General features: G+C 52.6%; 1 protein-coding gene across 4 annotated transcripts in view; it reads right to left on the bottom strand.

Moving 5' to 3' along the window:
• Window positions 1-20,051: 20,051 nt before the first annotated feature.
• The window catches only part of PROSER2 (proline and serine rich 2), a 50,157-nt gene continuing 47,255 nt past the window's right edge, over window positions 20,052-22,953 (bottom strand). For all 4 annotated transcript variants that reach the window (XM_055296527.2, XM_063610079.1, XM_063610080.1 and 1 more), the window contains one exon: window positions 20,052-22,825. In XM_055296527.2, the coding sequence (XP_055152502.2) occupies window positions 21,909-22,825 (917 nt within the window). In that variant the 3' untranslated portion in view covers window positions 20,052-21,908. The remainder of the gene's footprint in view (window positions 22,826-22,953) is intronic.

Genomic DNA, 22,953 nt, shown 5'->3' with positions numbered 1-22,953 from the left:
GCTTTCCGGAGGAGAAGCTCCTCTCACTTCCGGTGGGCCCCCTCCCCCTTCTTCCGGCGGGCCTCCTCCCTCCCCTTAAGCTGAAGTGCTCCCTGCTTCCGGTGGGCCTCAGTCGCCTGCAGGGAAGCACCGCGTGCGGCTGCTGGGCTGGTGACCTCCTGCTGTCCCGGCCCTCCACTGCCAGAAGCCTTTGCCGTTAGCACGGAGCGCGGCACCCTGCCTGGGCCTTTCGGCTCTGCCTCCCCTGCCTATCACGGCGGGTCACGACATCGGCCAGGACGCAGCAGAAGGGACAAGACACGCAAAGAAGATGGCGCACCCACCTCGGCACAGAAGGCCAGTGCGACCTCCCGGGAGCAGGCGGGCCAGCACGGTCCTCCCCGAAGGAGACAGCTAAGCCGAGACCTGGGACCGCAAAGGAGAAGCAAGGAGGAGGCAGGCGGGGCCCGGTGCCCTCCTCGTCTGCCCTGCCGTGTGGACAGCCTGCTCGCCTGTCTGCGTGACCAAACTGAGGCACAGAGATGCGCTATGCCAGCGGCGGGTATAGCAAGGGCTCCCTCCGCGCGACGTGTTGCCATCCACCACACAGGAACGACCGTCTCCGTGTCATTGATGGGAAACCAGGACGTGTAGGCATCAGGTAACTCGCCCGCCACAAGCTACCCAGTCTAGTAACTCCGACACTGAAGCCTTATGTTATCACCAGGCTCCGTGGCCCCTTCCAGGCTGCAGAGCTGTTAGACGCGTGGGCTGAGTTCCCCGTCCCTGCCGCCTGCTGAAGCTGCCCGAATGCCCAGGCCAGATGGCCCCTCCTGTGGGCCCTAGAGCTGCTTTAAGCCGGCTGGGTTGAAAGGAGCCCCAGGGATGCCACAGCCAGCGACACGTGCAGCCTGGCTACCGGAGGACCATATCCCAGTCTCTCGGGACTCCCGCATTGGGTCTGCTGGTGGGCGTGGGGCATTTCTGCCTTTTGTCTGCCAACAGCATTGGCTCAGGCTGGGCCCGCAGCCCCGGCTGCCCTCACCTCCACATCTGTAGGCAATGCTGGTACTGGTTGATGAGCTTGAAAATTCACCTTGGCCAAGAGAGCCTTGGTTCTCCTGGGGGCCCACTGCCTGTTCCTGCCCCCCTTTCTCATCCTTGCTGGCCAGACTGAGGCTCACTGTGTAGAGGTGGATGCCCAGGAGCTTGACTCCCCAGGGACAGAGCAGGAGGCTGGGAGGCCTGATCCTCCTGAGCAGAAGGGACGGACCCAGCCAACAGGCAAGAGAGTGTGGAATAGTAGATTCTGGGGCTGGGGCGGCAGCGGCTCAGTCCTGTAATTCCAGCACTTTGGGATGCCGAGGCGGGCGAATCATCTGAGGTCAGGAGTTCCAGACCAGCCTGTGCAACATGATGAAAACTCTTGTCTACTAAAACCACAAAAGCTAGCCAGGTGTGGTGATGGGCGCCTGTAATCCCAGCTACTCAGGAGGTTGAGTCAGGAGAATTGCTTGAACCTGGGAGGTGAAGGTTGCAGTGAGCCAAGGTCACGTCACTGCACTCCAGCCCAGGAAACAGAGTGAGACTGTCTTTTTTTTTTTTTTTTTTAAAGATTCCTGAGAGGCCGAGGAGACACTCTGGTCTAGTCTGGCTCAGGTCCAGTGTGCACTTCTTAGCCAAGAAAATTGGCTCCAGTTTAGACCTGGCTGTGCTAGGGTGGCAGAAAAGGAAGTTCTTGATGCTAGCAGCTAAAATGCACAACTCAGCTGGGTGCGGTGGCTCACGCCTGTAATCCCAGCCCTTCGGGAGGCCAAGGCGGGTGGATCACGAGGTCAGGAGATTAAAATCATCCTGGCTAACACGGTGAAACCCCGTCTGTACTAAAAACACAAAAAATTAGCCAGGCCTGGTGGCGGGCGCCTGTAGTCCCAGCCACTCAGGAGGCGGAGGCAGGAGAATGGTGTGAACCCGGGAGGCAGAGCTTGCAGTGAGCCGAGATCGCGCCACTGCACTCCAGCCTGGGCGACAGAGCGAGACTCTGTCTCAAAATAAATAAATAAATAAATAACAAAATGCACAACTCTTGTGCTCGAATCTGCTAACTGATGCCCTACTGTGCATTCTCACCCTTTCACGTAGTACTAGAGTTTCTAGGTTCTCAGCCTCACCTTCCGCTGGCCGTGACCATGTGACAGAAATCCTGGCTCATGGAGTGGGAATGAACAAGACGTGTATGAATTCTGGGTGGTGTGTTTGAAAGGAAGTGGTGTGCCCTCACCTTTTTCTAGGCTGCCTTCCTTTTGGCTTGACTCTGAATATGATGGCAGGAACTGGAACAGCTATTTTGGGTCCCAACATGGAAGTGCGTGTTGAAGATGGCAGAGAAAATAAGGTCACGCCTCACTTAATGACGAAGATGCGTTCTGAGAAATGAGTCACCAGGCGATCTTCTTGCTGTGAGGACATCATAGAATGTATTTACACACTTAGACCAGGGAGCCTGCTACACACCCAGGCTATATGGCAGAGTATTGCTCCTGGGCTGCAAACCTGGGCAGTGTGTGACTGCGCTGAATACTGGAGGTAGTTGTAACACAGTGGTGTTTGTGTATCTAGTCATAGAAAAGGTATAGTAAAAATACAGTATTCTAATACTATGAGACTTCCATCATATATGCAGTCCGTCGCCAGTGTGCCATCGTTATGCAGCCCAAGACTGTAAGTTGAGGGGCTCTGAATCCCTGATGGTTGTGGAGCTGCCATACTGTCTCCGTCCACCACTGGAACTTCGGCATGGCAGTGGTACCGATTCTGTCTAAGCCAGTGTTGTTCGGGTCTGTTTATTACAGAGGTAAGCTGCGATGCTACTACTGCAGCTCAGAGCTCAGCGGGGCTCCCGATGCCCTCGCTCTGGGTGCAGTGGTTTTGTAATTCCTCATGCATGTGGAACACCATGCTACAGGGCTCAGCATATGCTGGGTCTTATCTGCCTGGGGTCACAGGGACTACATATTGGGGTCAGTTTGTAGGAAAACAGAAAAGAAAGCTATTCCAGGCAGCCTCCTTCCTTGTGGGCCTGTGGCCACTTGAAGGTTGGCGGACTGGCCAGTGCTTCTAGAAAGGGGAGCTGACCCTGGTTGTTTCATTCAAACTGAGGGCAGGGGGAAAAGATTCTGTTCACCAGTCACGGAGTGGCTCTAGACCAGTTTCTCTGTTTGTAAAAACAAATGTCATTGTCCCTCCATAATGCTCTGTCACCCCAGGAACCTGGGGAAACTTTTAAGTTCAAGTCTGTGGTGGATTGCATTTCTCAGAGATGGTGACCATCTTTGATTTGATGTCTCGTAGTTTGACTTAAGTGGAAAACCACCCAGATGGTGTCAGTTCTGTGTCCCAAGGGACAGCCTGACACAGTCCTGGAGCCAGCCTGCCTACTTTTAGGCCCTGGTGCTGCCACACACCCACCAGGGGAGCTTGGCACCCTTCCTGATTTCTCACCTCAGTGATGAGCTTGGCCTTCTGGTGTCTGGCTAGGTCTGGGCTGTGCTGTAGGGGGAGGGTAGATGGTCCCCTGGGCCTACTTGTCCAGGCACAGACGAGAGCATCTCTCACAACCTTCAAGGGCAAGAACAAGGGCCCCTTCTGCTTCCCACAGAACTCCTGCTGTTACCTTCCATTTCTTCATCTTCACATCTTTGAGCAAGGGACTTGCTCCCTTAAAATAAATGTCTTTGTCTCATTGTCCTTTTATGAATGGCCCCTACCTCTCTCCTGGGGAAAGCTTTACTTGATAATTCCTTCTCCACCTGCCCTGCCCTCTCCCCTCAGGGGATCTGAAGGGGCTGCGAGGGAGGATTTTGTTGTTTAGAGGACTTTATAAACACACAGATGGACCCAGCTATCCCAGTTCAGCGCTGATCATCAAGTCCATGCCTAATACTCTATGGCTTTTTCTTTTCTGCTTGGGATGGCATTGATTTTTTTTTTTTTTTTTTTTTTTTTTAAGATGGAGTCTCACTGTCACCCAGTTTGGAGTACAGTGGCACAGTCTCAGCTCACTGCAACCTCCACCTCCTGGGTTCAAGCGATTCTTCTGCCTCAGCCTCCTAAGTAGCTGGGACTACAGGCACCCGCCACCATGCCCAGCTAATTTTTTATATTTTTAGTAGAGATGGGGTTTCACCATGTTATCCAGGATGGTCTCGATCTCCTGACCTTGTGATCCACCCGCCTTGGCCTCCCAAAGTGCTGGGATTACAGGCGTTAACCACTGTGCCTAGCCAGGCACACCATTTTCATCTGCCCCTTCCCTGGTATCACTTCCATCACTCGATGAAGGTAGAATTGGCCAGGCTTCTCCAGGTGATGTTATTTTTCCTTTGTAATTAAGTTTTTCAAGAAGAGGTACTCTGGAACTATATAAATATCTCATTGCTCATGAAATAATTATAGTTAATAATATAACTAATGGATATAATTAATACAGGTGTGGCCTTACGTGGTTTCCCATTTTATTCAGTGGGTTGTAATGGGTTACAATCTATTTGTTGTTATATTATTTATTTTATGCTCAAATTAGGCCAGATTTGGTCAGCGGGAGTCCCTTCCAGCTGACTTCTGTGTTACTTTGACCTGTCTCCATCATTCTTTGAGCACTTCCTTACCTTCTGGCCCAAAAATATGTTCCAGGCTCATCTTGTCATTTCCCTGCCCAAGCTCTGGAGTCAACCATCTCTCTCAAGAGCTGTGATTCTTTTTATTTTAATTTTTAATTTAATTATATATTTATTCAGAGACAGGGTCTTGTTCTGTTGCCCAGGCCGGAGTGCAGTGGTGCAATCCCAGGCTCAAGCAGTCCTCCTACCTCAGCCTCCCAAGTAGCTGGGACCGTAGGTGTACACCACCCTGCCCAACTGATGTCTTCATCTTTTATAGAGATGGAGTCTCGCTGTATTGCCCTGCTGGTCTCAAACTCGTAGGTTCAAGTGATCCTCCTGTCTCGGCCTCCCTGATTCTTTTTTAGTGGGGAATGGAAATTCAGAAGTCAGTGTCTGGGTGCCATTTGTGCTCATGGATATTGGGTATCCCAGCCCTCAGCCCTGAGTGGACTGAGCTGGGGATACACACGCATGTACGTGCTTTATATCCATGCTTGCTTCTGTATCTATCAGTGTCCCACCTGTAGCTGGGACTGCAGGTGTGTGCCACCATGCCCAGCTAATTTTTCGTGTTTTTTTGTTTGTTTGTTTGTTTTGTGAAGACAGGGTTTCTCCATGTCAGCCAGGCTGGTCTGGAACTTCTGAGTTCAAGCGATCCTCCCATCTCAGCCTTCCAAAGTGCTGGGATGACAGGCGTGAGCAGCTGCGCCCTGGTGAGCTCATTTATTCTTCTGGATGTGCTGGGTCCCTCCCTTCGTCTGTGACTGGCCTCATCCCATGCTGTCTCCTCCCTGGGGGTGCTGCCTTCCTCCCACTGTCCCCGCTCTGAGACTCAGCACCAGGCCCCCTGCTGCCCAGTAGCTCTCCTCACCCCACCTGGACTCTCTCTGCCCAGTAGCTCTCCTCACCCTACCTGGCCACACCAGGCCTCTGGACCCAGGACCCAGGCTTCCCTCACTTGGGCCCTGATGCCTTCCTCTGCAGAGGCCATCCTGCCCCGCAGACCCCAGCGTTGCCCAGCCGTTGTTCAGGAAGCAAGAGGGACGTGGCCAATGAGGGCCTTCGATGGCACAGAACATTCTAGTCGGTGGTGTTTGAATCTTCAAAACCAAGATAGGGCCTGCAGTGGACCAGTCCCTCCACACCAAGGCTTCTGCCTGGGGCCATCTGTGACCCTGTCTATGTCTCTTAAAAAGGAAAAGCCATTGGCCATGCCCAGGAAAGAAATGGGCCCTTTTCTCCTCCAGGGCTTCTACTTTGGCTTCAGGCCATGTTCCCGACCCTGGGTGGGTTAAACTCGAACACTCCCACCGGTTTCGGGTCTAGTCAGGGGTTTTTCCCATCTTGCCCTGGTTACTCGAGCGTCTGGGGGCAGGCGGGCTGCCAGGGCCTCCCCGAATCACTCGGCGTCTGGGCCCCACCTGGGTGTCGGCTTCAGTGGTGCGTGATGAGAGGCCGGGCTGCTTCTGGATTTCCCCTCAGACCCCTCCTGCGGGGCTTTCGGGACATGGCTTCTCTTGCCTGGAGGAGAAGGGGCTCCGGGAAGCCCTGGCGCAGATCATCGGGGAGGTCCCCTGGGGCAGGGCCCATCTACCACGAGGCTAGAGAAGCCTCCAGCTCAGCCTCCCTGGCTGGCCTGGGCTGCTTTTGAAGCCTGAGCTCTTCACAGTCACAGTTTTATAGTCTTGATCTTAAGAAGTGTCCCTCAAAGCATGTAAGCTGTAAACCCTGTGACCTGGGCCAGCTCTGGCTCTGATGTCACATACAATGTAACTCCCAGGCTCCCGGTTCCCACGGTGGCAGGAAAGGATCGAGAACAAGGCCCTTGTGCAGGGGTCGGCTCAGCATCGCAGCTGAGAGCGAGGCAGCCTGGGTCCATGTCACAGCTCTGACATTCATCAGCCTTGGGATCTGGAAGTTATCTACCTGCTCCGTGCCTCAGTTTCTTGCAGTAGAACCTACTCCACAGGCTCCATGTGAAGATGAAATAACCTGATACTGATATTCAAAGAGAGGGTCTTCAGAACAGCACTTAGCTGTATTCCATTTCTCTCTTTATAAAATGCTGCCATCACAGGCATCTGCCCTGCATCCTGGAGAGCCCTCGACCTTCTCATCTTTCAAGGCCAAAGACTGTTCCCTAGCTCCTTTGCCTTGTTTAGCCAAGGTTTGAAAGCCTGGAAAAGATTTCAGAACATTTGGGTTTGGGGATCTGTCTTTAGGTGGTTTGCCAGAGAGTGGCTTGGCTTTGGACACCACACACGGGTGTGTTCGCATGTTGGCAGCAGAGGAAGTGAAGGGCCTGCTGGCCTGGTCCTAGCTCTGTCCTCCAGGAGACGGGCCAGCTATGCCCTGTCCCCACTGGGGGGAAAAGGAGGCCAGGAGAGATTCGGGATTTGGGCATTCAGGAGGCTGCTGGCTGGGGGAGAGAGTGACGGGAACTGGCTGCTGGAACAACCCCACCTCCCCCCGCCAGTCTCCGAGGGGGCTCTTACCTGGGGGGCTCTGGCTGAGACCTAGGAGTCCCAGGACTCCCACAGGTGGGGGATTCTGACCCATCCTGCCGTCTCCTCCCATGTGTTGGAAAGCTAGGGTGCGAAGCCCTTGAACTTCGTATGCATTTTTTTTCTTTTTCCCTCACCAGCTTTGTGAGGCCAACGATGAATGACAGACACCCTAGTTGATCAGGGACAGGGTGGGGGGCACCCTTGTTCCCCTGGAGAAGCCACCCACCCAGCCCCTGGCTCTGGAGACAGCTCAGAGTTCAGCTGCTCCTTGTAATGGAATTCTCCCTGGCACCAGTGGATGGCTCCCAGTGCCTTCCCTTATTCCAGCTTCCCAGAAAGTGCCTGCCACTCTTGTCACCACCTTTTCCTTCCCTTGGCTTCCTCCATCTCCACCCACCCATCCCCTCAGCTTGGCCTCTTCCATCTGCACTCACCGCTGCCCTCCCAGCTCGGCCTCCTCCATCTGCACTCACCCCTGCCCTCCCAGCTTGGCCTCTTCCATCTCCACCCACCCCTGCGCTCCCAGCCTGGCCTCCTCCATCTGCACTCACCCCTGCCCTCTCATCCTGGTCTCTGCTCACCAGCCCGGCCCACCCCCTCTTCAGCCAGTTCTAGGGACCCAGAAGGCCATAGCTCTGCAAGTGTCACAGGGAAAGTATGTAATGTCCATCCTAAACAGGTGCTTTTGAAACTAAAAGGGGCTGGGGGACACCAAGCATAACCAGGACTGCCCTGGCCAGTCTGTGGGTAGGCTGTGTGGTCACCCAGTTCAAGCCCAGAACATTTTGCCCTTCGGCTTAGCCCTGGCTACTGGCTCTGCACTGGCCTGCCTTTTCCTTCTGGAGTCACTAACTCCAAGGCATCCAGTCACTTAGCGTAGGCTGGGCCCTGTCTTCTCTGACTGCTAGAGCTGGCTTGTCCAGGTTGGCCAGACTGATGGGTACAGTTTCAGGAATTTTACAAGCCAGGTGTTAAACACAGCCATCATTTTAAAATTAGGCAAACGTACAATCAAATAATAAGACAAAGGTAATAAGTAAATTCATGACTTCCTAATCATACCACTTTTTTTTTTTTTTTTGAGATGGAGTCTCTCTGTTGCCCAGGCTGGAGTGCAATGGCGTGATCTCGGCTCACTGCAACCTCCACCTCCTGGGTTCAAACGATTCTCCTACCTCAGCTTCCTGAATAGCTGGGATTACAGGCGTGCACCACCATGCCCGGCTAATTTTTGTGTATTTTTAGCAGAGACGGGGTTTCACCATGTTGGTCAGGCTGGTCTTAAACTCCTGACCTCAAGTGATCTGCCCGCCCTGGCCTCCCGAAGTGTTGGGATTATAGGCGTGAGCCACTGTGCCTGGCCCATATCACTATTTTCTATACTTTGGGTGTTACGTGTGTCCACTGTGTTTGTATGAAGGGAGACCACCACGTGATGGTTTGCTCGTGCGTGTCTCTTCCCGACTCTGAGCTCGACACCATCAGGTTGATAGCTGGAAATGGGCCATGGTGGGAATATTTACACCATTGCAATTGGCAAATGCTATAAATCAATGTTTGATTTATGGTTCTGTTGATTATTCTTCACAGTGATGTTAGTAATACAGATTAAACTTAACAATGCATTGTACCTGTAGCCATTCCATTGTGAATAACACAAAAAGTAGAGGAAATATTTTTCTCGCATTTGGAAATTATTCTGTGATTCAGCAAAGAAGTTGCTCGTGTGATTGACAAGTTCAGAAATACATGCTGCCAAAGCCAAAAAGAGGCTTCAGTTTAATAAAAATAATTAACATGAAGGTGAGAAATGGCTTACCAGCTGTTCACTTACTGGATTTAAGGACACTTGTTGGGGAAAGAGCAGAGTAAGATGCAACTGTGTCAAATCATGGCTGAATATGTTTGGCAAAAAATCAATAAAAATTCTGTGAGCATCAATCTGTTATGTGAAATTGAATATTTTAACGTTATTTGTAAATTGTGTGCTCTGTATCCTTTGTATCATTAGAATTTATAAATTTATAAGTAAACATGTATACATACATGTTTCTTCGGAGAGCCAGCTGCTGAACAGTTACCAGCACACTGCTGCCCACCTCCTTTGCCTGGGCTGGGTTGGTGCCTCTCTTTGCTGCTCCCACAGAAACCTGTCCAGAACTCTAATGTGCCACCGCTTTGTGTGTCTCACTTACTGAACTTCTTGAAGACAGAGTGACTTTTGTGGCTCCAGCATTTAACATGATGCCTGGCACATATTAGGTGCCCTTCCCAAACTGAGTGAATGAAGGGGTTGAACAGTTGAGTGGGTGAGGACTGGATCATGCTCTCCCCATAGCATTGCTGCTTCCTGGAGAGGTGACTGCATTTCCTGGTCCCTCTGCAGTGAGTGTGGCCGTGTGGTGAGTGATACATGGAAGGGTGATGCCAGCCAGCTTCAGGCCTGCCCTCCAGTGAATCCATGAGACCCTCCAAATCCCTCTCCTTCCCTGCAGCCTCTGGGAGCATCAGACGCCACGTGTTCCTGCTAGTGTAGCTACAGGGTAGAAAAAGGATGCCTGGCCCACAAAGTGTGAGTAAAATAAGCTTATTTTCTTAAGCCACTGAGATCACAGGGTCTGTTTGTTATCACTGCATAGCCTCATCCATCCTGACTAATCCGATGAGGACGCTGAAGCTCAGCGATGGAGGTGACTTGGGCCAGGCTGTACCTTCTGTTAAGTGGCAGGCCCAGCCCAGAGCCCATCTTCATTGTCATTCTACCTCCTACCTCTGCCCATTTCTTCCCTCCTAAACACTTTTTTGGAAATACAAAATAAAGTGTGAATCTGAGGTGGGTTTTGTTCTAAGCCCTATTTCAGACAATACCTGGTTAGGACCCACGCATGGTGATGCTCCAGTGGTAGCCAACCCAGGAGGCACACTCACCACACAACCTGTCATTAGAGGACCAGCCAGGGCGGCTGATGGCTGGGATTCAGGCTCCCATTAAGTGTGATTAGCCTTAGCCTCGGTCAGGTTTCACCCACGAACAGCCTCCCTGGCCTTGTCATTTACCACTTCCTTTGGTTTATCTAGACCAGATCTGGTACTTGGGTGGATGGAAAACCAGCTTTGGATGTGACACTCTCTCGGGCCCCAAATGCCAAGCAGGACAAATGGCTCCTTATTCTCAGCTGAAAAAACCTCAGTTTAGTTGCACGAACATTTAAATGTGGATTACGAGTCAGGTGTTAGGCTGTTTACTGTAGTACAGTACATATAGTGTAGCCTAGTGTAGGGCAATGTGTGTAGCATAATTATAGTACAGTATAAGTCTAATACATGCCCAGTATAATGTCATGGATCAGTACAATATGCATAATATTCATGGTACAATATGGTGGTACAGTATAATAAGCTTAATTCGTATAGTCTTCTCTGCCTTGTTCCTTCCTCTCCTGAAAGCCTGGCTACCTTCCCTTTGATTGCAAACAGGGAGGCTGAAACCATCAGGTTGAAGTCACAGAGGCCAGATCCGGGCTGTGACTTGGGTGAGCTGGTACATTCCTAACTCTTGATTACCTGGTGATGACACTGGCCTTCAACTTCCTTGGCCCCATCCAGTCTCTCCTGGACAGGGATTCCATCCATGACTTCTGCTTGACCCTGAAGCACCATTCTTGGCCTTTGCTTTCTGTCTTTACCACGAGAGTACACAAGCTCCTCAAGAGAAGAGTCTTGCTTTGTGTTTTGCTTTTGTTATACTGTATCCCCAGCGTCTAGGATGGTGTCTGAGTGTTTGTTGAATGACTGCTAGACTGCGAGGCCTGTGTGGGCAGGCCCCCACTCGTGGCACAGTGCTCTATACAGGGACTGTAGAGACTGACAGCGCCACGTGGGTAGACCCCCTTCCTCATGCCTCTGACTCCTGACTGGCTCTAGGTCTCTGCACAGGCCGTGCCCTCTGCCTAGAATATTCCCCTTGGCGTCCTTCCAGCCTTCCCTGACCACTGCCCCATACTCGTCTCCCAGCCCCATGTCTCCCCTGTCACAGTGCTGCCATACCTTCTTGCAAGTAGCCGGATCACTTGTCTGTCCTCTCCCCTCCCCTGGACTGGGAGCCTGGGGAGTGTGGGGCTGTGTCTGTCCTGCTCACCACTGTATCCTCAGGATGGCCTTGGACACGCATAACAGGCGCCACATGCTAGAAGGACGAACCAAGGAATAGCTGGCCACAGCCAGGTGTGGCCTTGTGAGCTACTCGAGGGACACCCAGAGGTCACGTACGGGGATGCAGGAAGTGTGGCCTGGCTCCGTGTCATGTTGAAGCTGCCCTGGTCATCGGTGGTTGTGCTCAGGACTAAGAAAGTGGCTTGGGTCTACTATTCTCTCATCTGAGCTGGACTCTGCTTCCTAAATTGTGACATATGCTCTCGGTGACGCTTCTGAGCCACTCTTGTTTATCAGTGTTCACACGGTGATTCACTTGAAGAGCTACTTATTAAACACCTACTATGTGCCAGAGCCACGCTAGGTACTGGGGGTGCAGAGATAAGCACAGTGGGGCCCCACCTCCAGGAGGTCACAGCCCCATGCCTGTGCTGCGCCTGAGTGTGCATCTCCTCCTGTGCACCTCGGATGACCATGCTGGGTTCTGTTTGCCAGCCCAGTGCATTGAGATCCCACCTTCCTGGGGCCCACCCCAGAGTTTCTGATCCATCAGGCGTGAGGCGAATCTGATCATGTGTGTGTCTCACAGATTCCCCGGTGCGTGCTCTGCCGTCAGGGGCCTGCACTCAGAAGCCCTGCCGTAGACTGTCCTAGGCTGGCAGTTTTCACGAGTCCTGCACATCCACAACCTAATCATTTAGTCTTTCAGCCTCCCTCTCCTTGGTAACTTCAGTGCACACAGCAAGGGAGAGTCGGCGTTGTGTCTCGGGCCCAGGTCTTCCTGTTGGACGCTGCCCTCTCCTAGCGGCACCAGGTGGTACAGGAACAGTTTCCGGTGCCATCGGGGTTCTAGGAGAGCTGTGGGGCCCGGCCAGGGGAAGCTGTGGGGAATTGGTGGAGGCTTCCCAGAGAAAGGCCAGAGGAGACCATGTCTGGGAAGCAGTGTGGTGGGTTGCCTTTCCGTTCTGGAAGGAGCACTGGCTTGGCAGGATGGGCGGAGGCAGAGCAGCTCGTGGGCGGGGCCCCAGGCCCCTACCTAGAAGGCAGAGGAGGGGCAGGTGGCGCTCCCTCCTGGGCAGTCCTCCTCTCCCTCAGCAGTTGGGACTTGGGCCTGGGTCATCCCACCTCTGCGCAGGCCCCAGTGGGAGGTCAGGGCAGCGTTGGCCTGAGGATGCTGTGCGTGATGGCCAGGCTGGGGCCTATGGCCCTGCAGTTCACACAATCACCTCCTCTGTGCCAGCCCAGGTGGCCGTGGGACGCTGGGCCTCATAGTTTCCAGTGTCCCTGGACTGGGCCGGGCTGGTCCGGGTTCAGTGCCGTCTTATCAGAAGGAGGCTGGGAGGGAGGCATAGGGAGGGGCCGGCTCTAAGAAGAGCTCCGTATTTCCACGGGCAAGGAAGGGAACGTGGAAAACCTGCGCTGGGGTGGGCGGCTTCCTCCCATGTTGCCTCTGAGCAGGAAGCCAGGCCTGCCCAGCCCCGGGGAAGGAAAATAAACTCTGGACACGTATCTGTAGAAAGTGGGAAAGCTCTGTTTCTCAGGGGGTGGTGAAATTTAAATGTAAAACTGGCTGCTCTGCTGAAGTCCTCACTGACTGTCAGGGAGGGGCCTACGCTGCAGGGTGTTCGGGGCTGCTTGTGCCTGGCTGGGGTTGGTTATGCCTGGCTGGGGCTGCCTGTCCCTGGTCGGGGCTGCCTGTTCCTGGTGGGGGCTGGTTGTCCCTGGTAGGAGCTGGTTGGTTGTCACAGGTCGGAGCTGGCTGATTGTCCTTGGTCGAGGCTGGTTGGTTGTCCCTGGTTGGAGCTGGTTGGTTGTGCCTGGTTGGGGCTGGTTGTTTGTCCCTGGCTGGGGCTGGTTCGTTGTCCCTGGCTGGGGCTGGTTGGTTGTGCCTGGCCAGGGCTGGTTGGTTGTGCCTGGCTGGGGCTGGTTCGTTGTCCCTGGTTGGGACTGGCTGGTTGTCCCTGGCTGGGGCTGCCAGGCCCATGGGCTTTCACTCCTGCGTCTGGTCTTGCTCCCGAGTTCCCAGGGCCATGTAGGAATTCCCTGCGGTGATGATGGGGATGAGGAAGGTGTGAGCCAGGCACATGCCAAGCACCTGACACTGGTGTTGCTGAGGCCGGTCCTTGAGGACAGTCTGTCTCCCCAGCCCTGGCCCTGCCTCTGCGCGCCATAGGGAGGGGAGACCATGTTCTTATGAACGGCTCTTTCCATCCCAGGCAGTCTGAGTGCTCTACAGTTCCCCGGACTGAGTCAAAATCTCTCCACCTGTCCTCTCTGTGGCCACACAGAATGATCTAGGGTAACGGCCCCTCAGCCTTTGGAACCTCCCAGCTGTCTGTACTTCCTGGGTCAGTGTGCTCTGTGCTTTCCACCGGATCTGGGCTCCTCTGGAAGCTGCAGGCTTCAACGTGGAATTGAAAATCCAGCAGGGGTACACTTACAGCAAAATGTACCTTTGAAACGAGGAGGATCTGGTTTTTACAAACAGCAAGCAGTCCCTTGGAATCAAAACTGTATGAGGTGGATGACTGAGCTGAGAAAAAAACAAAAATCTGGTTTAAAAGGAAAACTTGAGTGATTTTAAAAACCTGGCCTAGCAGGGCGTGGTGGCTCACCCCTGTAATCCCAGCACTTTGGGAGGCCAAGGATCACGAGGTCAGGAGATTGAGACCATCCTGGCTAACAAGGTGAACCCCGTCTCTACTAAAAATACGAAAATTAGCCGAGCATGGTGGCGGGCGCCTGTAGTCCCAGCTACTCGGGAGGCTGAGGCAGGAGAATGGCGTGAACCCGGGAGGTGGAGCTTGCAGTGAGCAGAGATTGCGCCACTGCACTCCAGCCTGGGCGACAGAGCAAGACTCCATCTCAAAAAAAAAAAAAAAAAAAAAACCTGGCCTAAGCCGGCACTGAAAGTAGTTATTCCTAGAGAAATGTACAAAAGATAATCGAAATGATAGCAAGGTTACGAGACAAAGTGTGGGGCCTCCCAAGACAAGGAGACCTCAGTTCCTTGAGGGCCGGCACACCCAATAAAACGGAGACAAAAATGTCAGCAGTGCCACTGAGGAATATCGGCAGAATTGTGATAATTTGTGACAGGGCAGGAGGGGGCCAACAGTTTGTAGGGTACCTGTGTCATGATGGAGCTGCAGCTGGAAACGTGTAAGGTGAAATACCACCTGGTCCCTGCTGCCCCCTGAGCTGGGGCCGGGATGGAGGCGGAGGCAGGCCAGGGCAGCGCAGTGCTGCCCAGATGCTGGGTCGGAGCCAGGCCCCTGGACTCTCCACGGAAGCCTCCTTGTCTTTCTAGCAACAACCATGGCTTCAAAGGCCTGCCAAGGAGCGGATCAGGCAACCCCGGGAGCTTGTGTAGCCATGTTGTGCGTGGCAGTCCTGCATGTCAGGGCGCTGGAAACTCCTACAGGCAATTCCAGGTTCCAGAACCAGCTCCTAAGTGGGGGAAGGGAGACAGAGGCCACCAAAGGACCTGCCTGGAGCTGGGTCCCCAAGGCCAAGGTCCCAGGCACCAGATATCAAGGACCTCCCCCACCCACTGCCTTGGGGGCCCTTCTCAAGCCCAGACTCACCCCCCACCTCCCTTTCCTCTTGGAAGCTGCCCTTTGCCCCCGCTCCCTCTTCCTGCCAAGCCTGCCCTCAAATGGCCTAGCTTTCAGCTGCCTTTTCTTGTCACCCCTCTAAGTGGCCCTGTCCCTATTACTATGCCCCTGAAGCCTACCTAAAGATCAGGAGAAGCTATGGGGAGAAGGGGGCCAGGTTCATTCAGGAAGTGACTCCATGGGTGGCAAGGAAAGAAGGGAAGCAAGAGGGCAGGACACACTGGAGGGTGCAGCCCGGCCGCCAGGGCAGGGCACCCGCAGCAGCCCCTAGAGGACCTGAGGAGAGAAGTGAAGCCTCCCTGTTCCATGTGTAAGCTGCTGGGACGGCCCCACCTGTCAGGTGGACGTAGGGAGAAAGGAGCCACCATCTAGCACCGCTCAGTGTCGGCATGTGGAAGGGACACAAAGATTGGCTGAATGCGTGAATGAATGAATGAGACTGTCATATCTGGCATCTCCCCACTGCCACCAACTGTTTTACATGATAGATGTTTAAATTCAGTTCCTGTGGCTTTTAGGATTGGACGGAAGCGCCAGGCGCAGTGGCTCACGCCTGTAATCCCAGCACTTCAAGAGGCTGAGGCAGGTGGATCACCTGAGGTCAGGAGCTCAAGACAAGCCTGGCCAACATGGCGAAACCCTGTCTCTACTAAAAATACAAAAATTAGCTGGGCATGGTGGTGGGCGCCTGTAGTTCCAGCTACTAGGGAGTCTGAGGCAGAATTGCTTGAACCCGGGAGGCAGAGGTTGCAGTAAGGTGAGATGGCACCACTGCGCTCCAGCCTGCATGACAGAGAGAAACTCCATCTCAAAAAAAAACCAAAACAAACAAACAAAAAAAAAACAAAGACTGGGCTGAAGAATGAAGAGCCTCACAGAAAGCTTCACAGTCACATGGGTGATGTGATGAATTAGGGAAGTCACGGCCATGTGAGCCCCTCAGCCCTGAGTTGGGAAGGCGGGCGCAGGAGATGGGGCACCTCAGCTGCTCCGATATCTGGGCATGGCCAGGCCTTCTTAAGCCTTCTTACTCTTTGAAAACCATCTTCCAAAGCAGAGATTATTTTCCCCAAATTCAATATGCCAGACACCAAGTGAATAGCCGGGTAAAAGGGATACAGTCTGTCTGATTTCAAGGACCAGGAAACTGTACAGTCCGAGAACCGGTTGGAAACTGAAGGTGGCCAGGTGGCATTGCCGGCACCGTAACCTGTCAGGGACATGGGTTGTATGAGGACTTGGGCCATTGCATAAGGGCCACAGAGGGCCAGGGTGTCTTCAGGAACAAGGGCAGGTCCCTTGCTGCCATCCTCACACTCACAGGCAGTTCATGGGGTGAAAGGCAACGTGCCGGCCCCGCAGTCAAAGGAGCCTGGGCCTGAATGGGAGCTGTCCCTTAGTCACGCGCACAGGTTGTGCAGGCCGGGCACGCAGCTCCCTTGTTCATTCAGCCCCACCCCTGAAAGGCATTTCCAGAATTTAGGTCACTACTGTTGGCAGAGTTGCTTCATACACAAACACTCTGAGGTTAAAGTTTATGAAGGGTGACCTGTTTATCAACCACTGAGTTCCAGCAGCCTCCGCTTGCAAATGTGAATTCTTATCTTGGGCTAGGGTGGGCTGGTCACAGCGACTGCTCTGACTGCAGCAGGGGACGTGGGGGTGGGGGTCGCATGCTGGCCTGGGGTTCCTGCTGTCTGCCCAGCCTGCAGCAGAGAGGCCTGGGGCTTTGAGCATGCCTGGAGTGGGCTGTACTTCCAGATGCTCAGGAACCTCAAAAGCAAGGGTCAGTGGGGAACAGGGTGACCAGGGCTTTAAAGCAGCCTCAGGAGCCAGGAAAACCTGCATGAAACCCAAGCAGTGAAGCAAGAGGGGACCCAGCCCGACCCCGCCTTGCTCCAGATCCTCCTGTGCCCAGGGCAGAGAGGTCTGGCTGTGGACCCTGCACTCAGATCTGGGGATTGCAGTGGGATCCAGGAAATGCTGGGGCACTGTGACCCCGCTGCACTCTGCAGGGTGATTGGGGTACTTCTCCCCTAGGCTGGAGTTTGCTGTTTTGAGGTTGTTTAGGTCATTACTGGGAGTCACCATGTGGCCCCTTCTTAGCTGGTTGTTGCATAGGAAGCTCCTACAGTCTACATAGAAAGCAAGCCTGGAGGACACCCTTTTGGGCTCCCGGGGGTTGGCTCCCCGTCTCCCCCCAGGACAACACCCAGGAGGAAGCATGAAGCCTGCTTCACTGAGTGATGGGCATTTCATAAGTCTTGTGAATTTGGAATGCAGAGGGCTGAGTTCTGCTATCTTGTTTGGAAAAGGCCTTTCAGAAAGCCTTTATCTGTCAAACTCCAGGGCAGACTGTTGCCATGGTGAAAAGCGTGGGGTGGGAGGGCCCCTAGGCCTTTTCTTCCGTGGATGGCTGGATCCCCCCACAAGGCTTTCATGCCAAGAGAAAGTGGTGATTCTGGCGGTGAGGGAGAAGCCCCAGAGGCCTGGGGGAGGTAGGCCACATGGAGTTGGGTTCCCAGCCACGCCTCCGCTTCAAATTCAGTGACAGAGCACGTGATTTCCCAGGAAACAGCGGCTTGCAGCTCTGTCTTTCCTCAGCTATTTGAAAGCAGGGCTTGTCCAACTAGCAGATTAGAAAAGGAGATGGAACTTGTTCCCCCTACTTAAAAGCAGGGGAGAGAAAAGCCTTGTGAAGAGAAGATACAAAACCTGTTTGGTGACTTGTCGTTTCAATGAAAACACAAACCTCTCTCCAGGTGAGCACTCCCAACTCCTCCCCTTCCTCCTCCCCCCAGCAGCCCTGGTGGGGACCACAGGCAAGATGAGAAGAAACAGGAAAACAAGGCGACTGCTCACTCAGAGTTCACCATTCTTTGATGACAGAAGTTTAAGAACCCAGGGAAGCAGTTTAGGGGAAAACAAGTTTATTAATCTCGCCACGTCACAGCGAATAAATACACGCAGAGAAACAGTGCCTTTCTGAGGGGAGTCAGCATCGGGAAAACAGCACAGCAGTTAGGAATTTTTTTTTTTTTTTTTTTTTTTGAGACAGTCTCGCTCTGTCGCCCAGGCTGGAGTACAGTGGCGCGATCTCGGCTCACTGCAACCTCCGCCTCCCGGGTTCATGCCATTCTCCTGCCTCAGCCTCCTGAGTAGCTGGGACTACAGGCGCCCGCTACCACGCCCGGCTACTTTTTGTATTTTTAGTAGAGACGGGGTTTCACCATGTTGGCCAGGATGTTCTCGATCTCTTGACCTTGTGATCCGCCCACCTCGGCCTCCCAAAGTGCTGGGATTACCGGCTTGAGCCACGGCGCCCGGCAGGAGTTTCTCGATAAAAGTAAATTGTTGTCATATTTTATCTTTCTCTTTCATTCCTCTTTATTAACTATTAAATAACTGATTTCCTTAGATTACCTATTGTATATAAAAAAACCCCCACCAAATCCTCTGACAAGTCAGAATCCTCACAGCCAGAGGTGTGGAAATTTAAAGAGAATCCATTTTTTCTTTTTTCGAGACAAGGTCTCGCTCTGTTGCCCAGGTTGGAGTGCAGTGGCAAGATCTCGGCTAACTGTAACCTTGACCTCCCAGACTCAAGCGATACTGCCACCTCTGCCTCCTAGTAACTGGGACTATAGGTGCATGCCACCAGGCTGGGCTATTTTTTTTTTTTTTTTTGTAGAGATAGGGACTCACTATATTGCCCAGGCTGGTCTCAAACTCCTGGGCTCAATTGATCCCCCCACCTCAGCCTCCCAAAGTTCTGGCATGAGCCACTGGCCAAGAGAATGTTTTTCTGATTTTTTGTTTTTTAATACAACAGTCAATCCTAAGGTTTCCGTAAGGCCTTGCTCATCACCTCTGCTCAGCTCTTTACAGCTGGTTTCAAATGGGCATCCTACGGTGGGACTCTGCACCAGGAATTTTGAGTGAGGAATCCTAGAGTCAGAAGACAGCTTGTATAGCCCAGGAGGGGCTGAAGGGCAGGCAGGTAGTATAGGCTGTGAGCCCCGTGCCTGGGGCCACCCTCAGATGCCTGTGAGTTTGGTCAATAATTCATGAAGCCAAGGGCTCTATCATGAAACACCATGGAGAAGTTGTCCCCCAAATTCTTGATGAAAGCATCCCAGGATCTGTCTTTGTCTTTCCTGTCCCTTCTCTCCCCAGCCAGCCTTACAGGAGAATGCGGGCAGGGGAGAAGCAAAGATCAACATTTCTGCCACTCTCACGAAGTTGGGTATGCATGCTAGGAACCAAGTATCAGAAAGGGGAGGAGGAGGAGAGGACTGCGGCTGATGCTGTGATCCTGTGTTTGGTGTTGACATCTGCCCACGGGACTCTGGTTTGGCCATTTGCACACAGCTTTTGAAAAGGAAAGGATATGGCTGGGGCAGTGGCTTACGCCTGTAATCTCAGTACTTTGGGAGGCCGAGGTGGGGGAATCACATGAGGTCAGGAGTTCGAGGCCAGCCTGGCCAACATAGTGAAACCCCATCTCTACTAAAAATACACAAATTAGCCTGGCATGGTGGCACGTTCCTATTATCCCAGCTACTCGGGAGGCCGGAGGTTGCAGTGAGCCGAGATCACACCACTGCATTCCAGCCTGGGCGAAGGTTATTCCCTCTCTCAGTTCTTGGGAAGAGGGAGACAAGACCATCTCAAAAAAAGGAGTAATTTTTTTTTCTGATTTAAGCATTAAGATAAAGAGTTTTGTAAAAGTGGAGAATGATTTCAAGCATCACTTGGGGAAAAAAGTGGGACATTTTACAATTCATCTTTCCTTTCCATTACGATTTTGCTTTGAGATATGCATGGTCCTTCAAATTACCGTGAACCAGATGACCTTTAAGAAATCACATCATGTAATTATGGCAAGGAAACTAATGCCTCTCCACAAACTGGGTTTTCTAACATAAGTATACCTACAGGTTAGTTTAGCAGCAGCTATAATTTGAACTTTGTACAAAACATATGGCTATAATTAGTAGGGTTTTAGACACAAGAATGACCAGAGTGATAGTCAGTGTAACTATGAATAAAGAGAAGAAATTATGAATAAATAGAAGAGTGTAACTATTTAAAAGAAAGTAACTGAGAATATAGCATGCAATGCAAAAACAAGCTTAAGAAAAAACTCAAATTTATTTTTCAAAAATGTGATTATGGCAACAAATAAACTAATATGCAGTCCAGTTCACCCTACTCACAGTGAAATCATAGGGTCAGTGAAAAAGATGCAGTCCTCATCTATAAAGAATATTTAAAATGCCGCTTGTATCAAGACCTTCTATTATTGAACACTGTATGGCATCTTGCTTTGTAAAGAGAAAACACAGCCCTTATAAATCCTTTAAACCAATCCAGCATTAACAGGACTAAAATTTACAGTAACTACTTTTGAAAGCTGTAAAATTAAAGCACCTATTTAAATTAAGATCAAGAATCTATGAGGTTATTATTCATGAGAATAAGAGCTGGATGAAACTAAATATTGCATTTCTAAGGAAAAAATTATAATCATGCACTTTATATAACTTACAAGGCAAATGGAATACTATTAAAAATGCCCTTCACAGCACACTGAAGTCTGAATTTAAGTAATACTCAACAGGAAAGAAACAGGCTCTGTTACGGCGCTGGCAGAGACATAAAAACACAAGGGTGTGACTGCTCAGGGCAACCCTTCCCGTCTATTTTTAGAGGTCTAAGACTCCAGCCTTAAATAGTTTTGATAATAACGCTTGTGGCATAACTCAGCGTGTAAGACACTGTCTGGGAGGAAACCAGTTCTTTTCCTGCTGTGCAACCTCGTTCACTGGTTTTTCCCTATTAATTCTGAAATCTTGCTTGTGGAACATGACGGTCGGTGGATCTTCAAGAATCTTTTGCTTCATTCTGTTGACTGGCTACCTCAGAACATGCAGAACTAAAATTAGATGATAAAGGAGATTAGTTTTCTAAAAAGTTCCTTCTTTAGCAAACAGTCTTGCTTACTTGGAAGCAGGGAATATTACTTTCATTGGGAACAGAGGAACATTTTGTTGAGGAAAAAGCACTTTGGGTTCACCAAAATATCATGGAGACGTGTCTTTAAGACACTTCCATACTAAGAAGTAACAATTTCTTGTATCATCCATCAGGATGCTGAGGTGGCTCTGTCTACCCAAGAATAGGAAGCGCTGGCATCCTGTAGTGACTTAGGAGGGTGTTCAGAAGTTTCTATTTATGTAATAATGATGCATGTGGACACCCAGGATACCTATGCATGTATATGTTGACACATACGTATCTAAAAACATACATACACAAACACAGGCTCACCTCAGAGTCTGATGAGACTTGCTTTCTCAAAATTACCACTTTTCCATTTCACTCCCAAAACTCAAAATCTAAAGGTTTCATATTTCAGTTTTCAGTAAAAAAACAAAACTGGGCAAACTAAATTACGTCAAGAAACAAAAGCAAAGTATCATGATGCCTCACCCTTCAAAAACAAAAGTATATTAAGACATTACAAAATGAAACCAGCATTTTTTATTATTTTCTTAGAAAAGGCGGCGAGAATCCTGAGTGGAAGGGATCTGAACTGACTTTCATGTCATGTACTTCGAGAAAAGGGTAGATGAGACTCAAGAATGATAATCAGACCAGTCCTGCTCCTCCCAACCCCCAAAAGATGGCATTTACACATCACGGAAACCTATGGGTCTAACAGGTTATTCTCTCAGTTCTTGGGAAAAGGGAGACAAGCCCCCAGCCAGATTCCTTTAGGGAAGAGTTCTCTGTTCCGGTGGCTGAAGCCTGCGGTGCGGGCTCAGCCAGGAGGCCCCAGCCTGGCACCTCTAGACTCTGATGCACCACAGAGGTCGGGGCTCCCGCTGTCACTTCCATTTTAGGCCAAACAGCTCCTGGGTGCAGCGACTCTTCCACCCTCTCTTCAGGGTGGGGAGAAACTGGGTGGACCGGAGCCCGCGCGGCCCTCACGAACTCTCCCTGAGCAGCCCCAGCTTCCGCAGGGCCTCCCTGCGCGCCTCCTCCGAGGAGCCGCGGCCCGCGAACTGCACGGTGATGCCCTGGGGCCGGGGCAGGGAGTCTGCGTGGCGCCAGTCCTGGCCGCCGTTGGGCTGCCGGGGCCCGGGGAAGCTCTGGCGGGCCCGCGTGCTGGGCAGGGCTGGGCCGGGGCGGAAGCAGAGGGACTTCCCAGCGGGCGCAAAGGCGCTGGGTGCGCTCTTCAGGGCCTCGTGCGCACTCGGGAAGCCGTTGGCCAGCGCCGGGCCCCGCGGAGCCTGACCACCTGCCCGGAGACTCTCAGCCGGGCCCGGCAGGCCCTGGCCACGCGCCACCGGCTCCGGGGAGGAGCCACTCCCTGGGGACCCCTCACCCGCGTCCCCCGCGGCGGGGAAGGCGCCGGCGTGGCCGTGGATGGTGGCCAGCACCTGCGCCCTGCGCTCCTGCACGCTGACGGCCGCCCTGGACAGGGTCCTGTGGGGCTCCCGGGCCGCGCCGTTGGTGACGATGATGTTGCTGGGGAAGCGGGGGGCCCTGGGCTGCGCCGGGTGGCTGGACCCCGGGCCAGGGTCTCCACTGCGGGGCCCGCGGGCGGCCGGTGTCCTCCACTCCCCGGGCCGGCCCTCCCTGGACGGGGAGGTGGGCGAGAGGGCTTCGTTCCCTGCCAACCTCTCGGAAATCTTCTGCGCCATAACGAGGGGTGTGGGAACGGAGCGCAGGAGTCTGGGGTGCTCCACCGGCGGGGAGGGGGCGCGCAGCTCCCTCCTGGGGGGATCGGGGGTGTTGGGCAGCGGTGGTGGCGCGGGAAGGGTCTCGGGAGCCGGGGGGTCCAGAGGTGGAGGAGTCTCAGCATCTTGTTTCCTGTGCTCCTTCCCAGCAGGTGCAGGCCCTGGAAGACGAGGGAGGAGCCTGTGAGCCACCGGCCCACGTGAAAGTAAATGCATGAAGTTCCCTCTCACTGAACTGAAAAAAAGCCTCAACCTGGACCTGACACCAACTTCCCCGGTGCTGCCTGTG

Source organism: Symphalangus syndactylus, chromosome 10 (assembly GCF_028878055.3).
Source record: "Symphalangus syndactylus isolate Jambi chromosome 10, NHGRI_mSymSyn1-v2.1_pri, whole genome shotgun sequence".
NCBI lineage: Eukaryota > Metazoa > Chordata > Mammalia > Primates > Hylobatidae > Symphalangus > Symphalangus syndactylus.
Note: the sequence above shows the minus strand (reverse complement) of the source record. Positions and strands in the feature narration are given on the sequence as shown.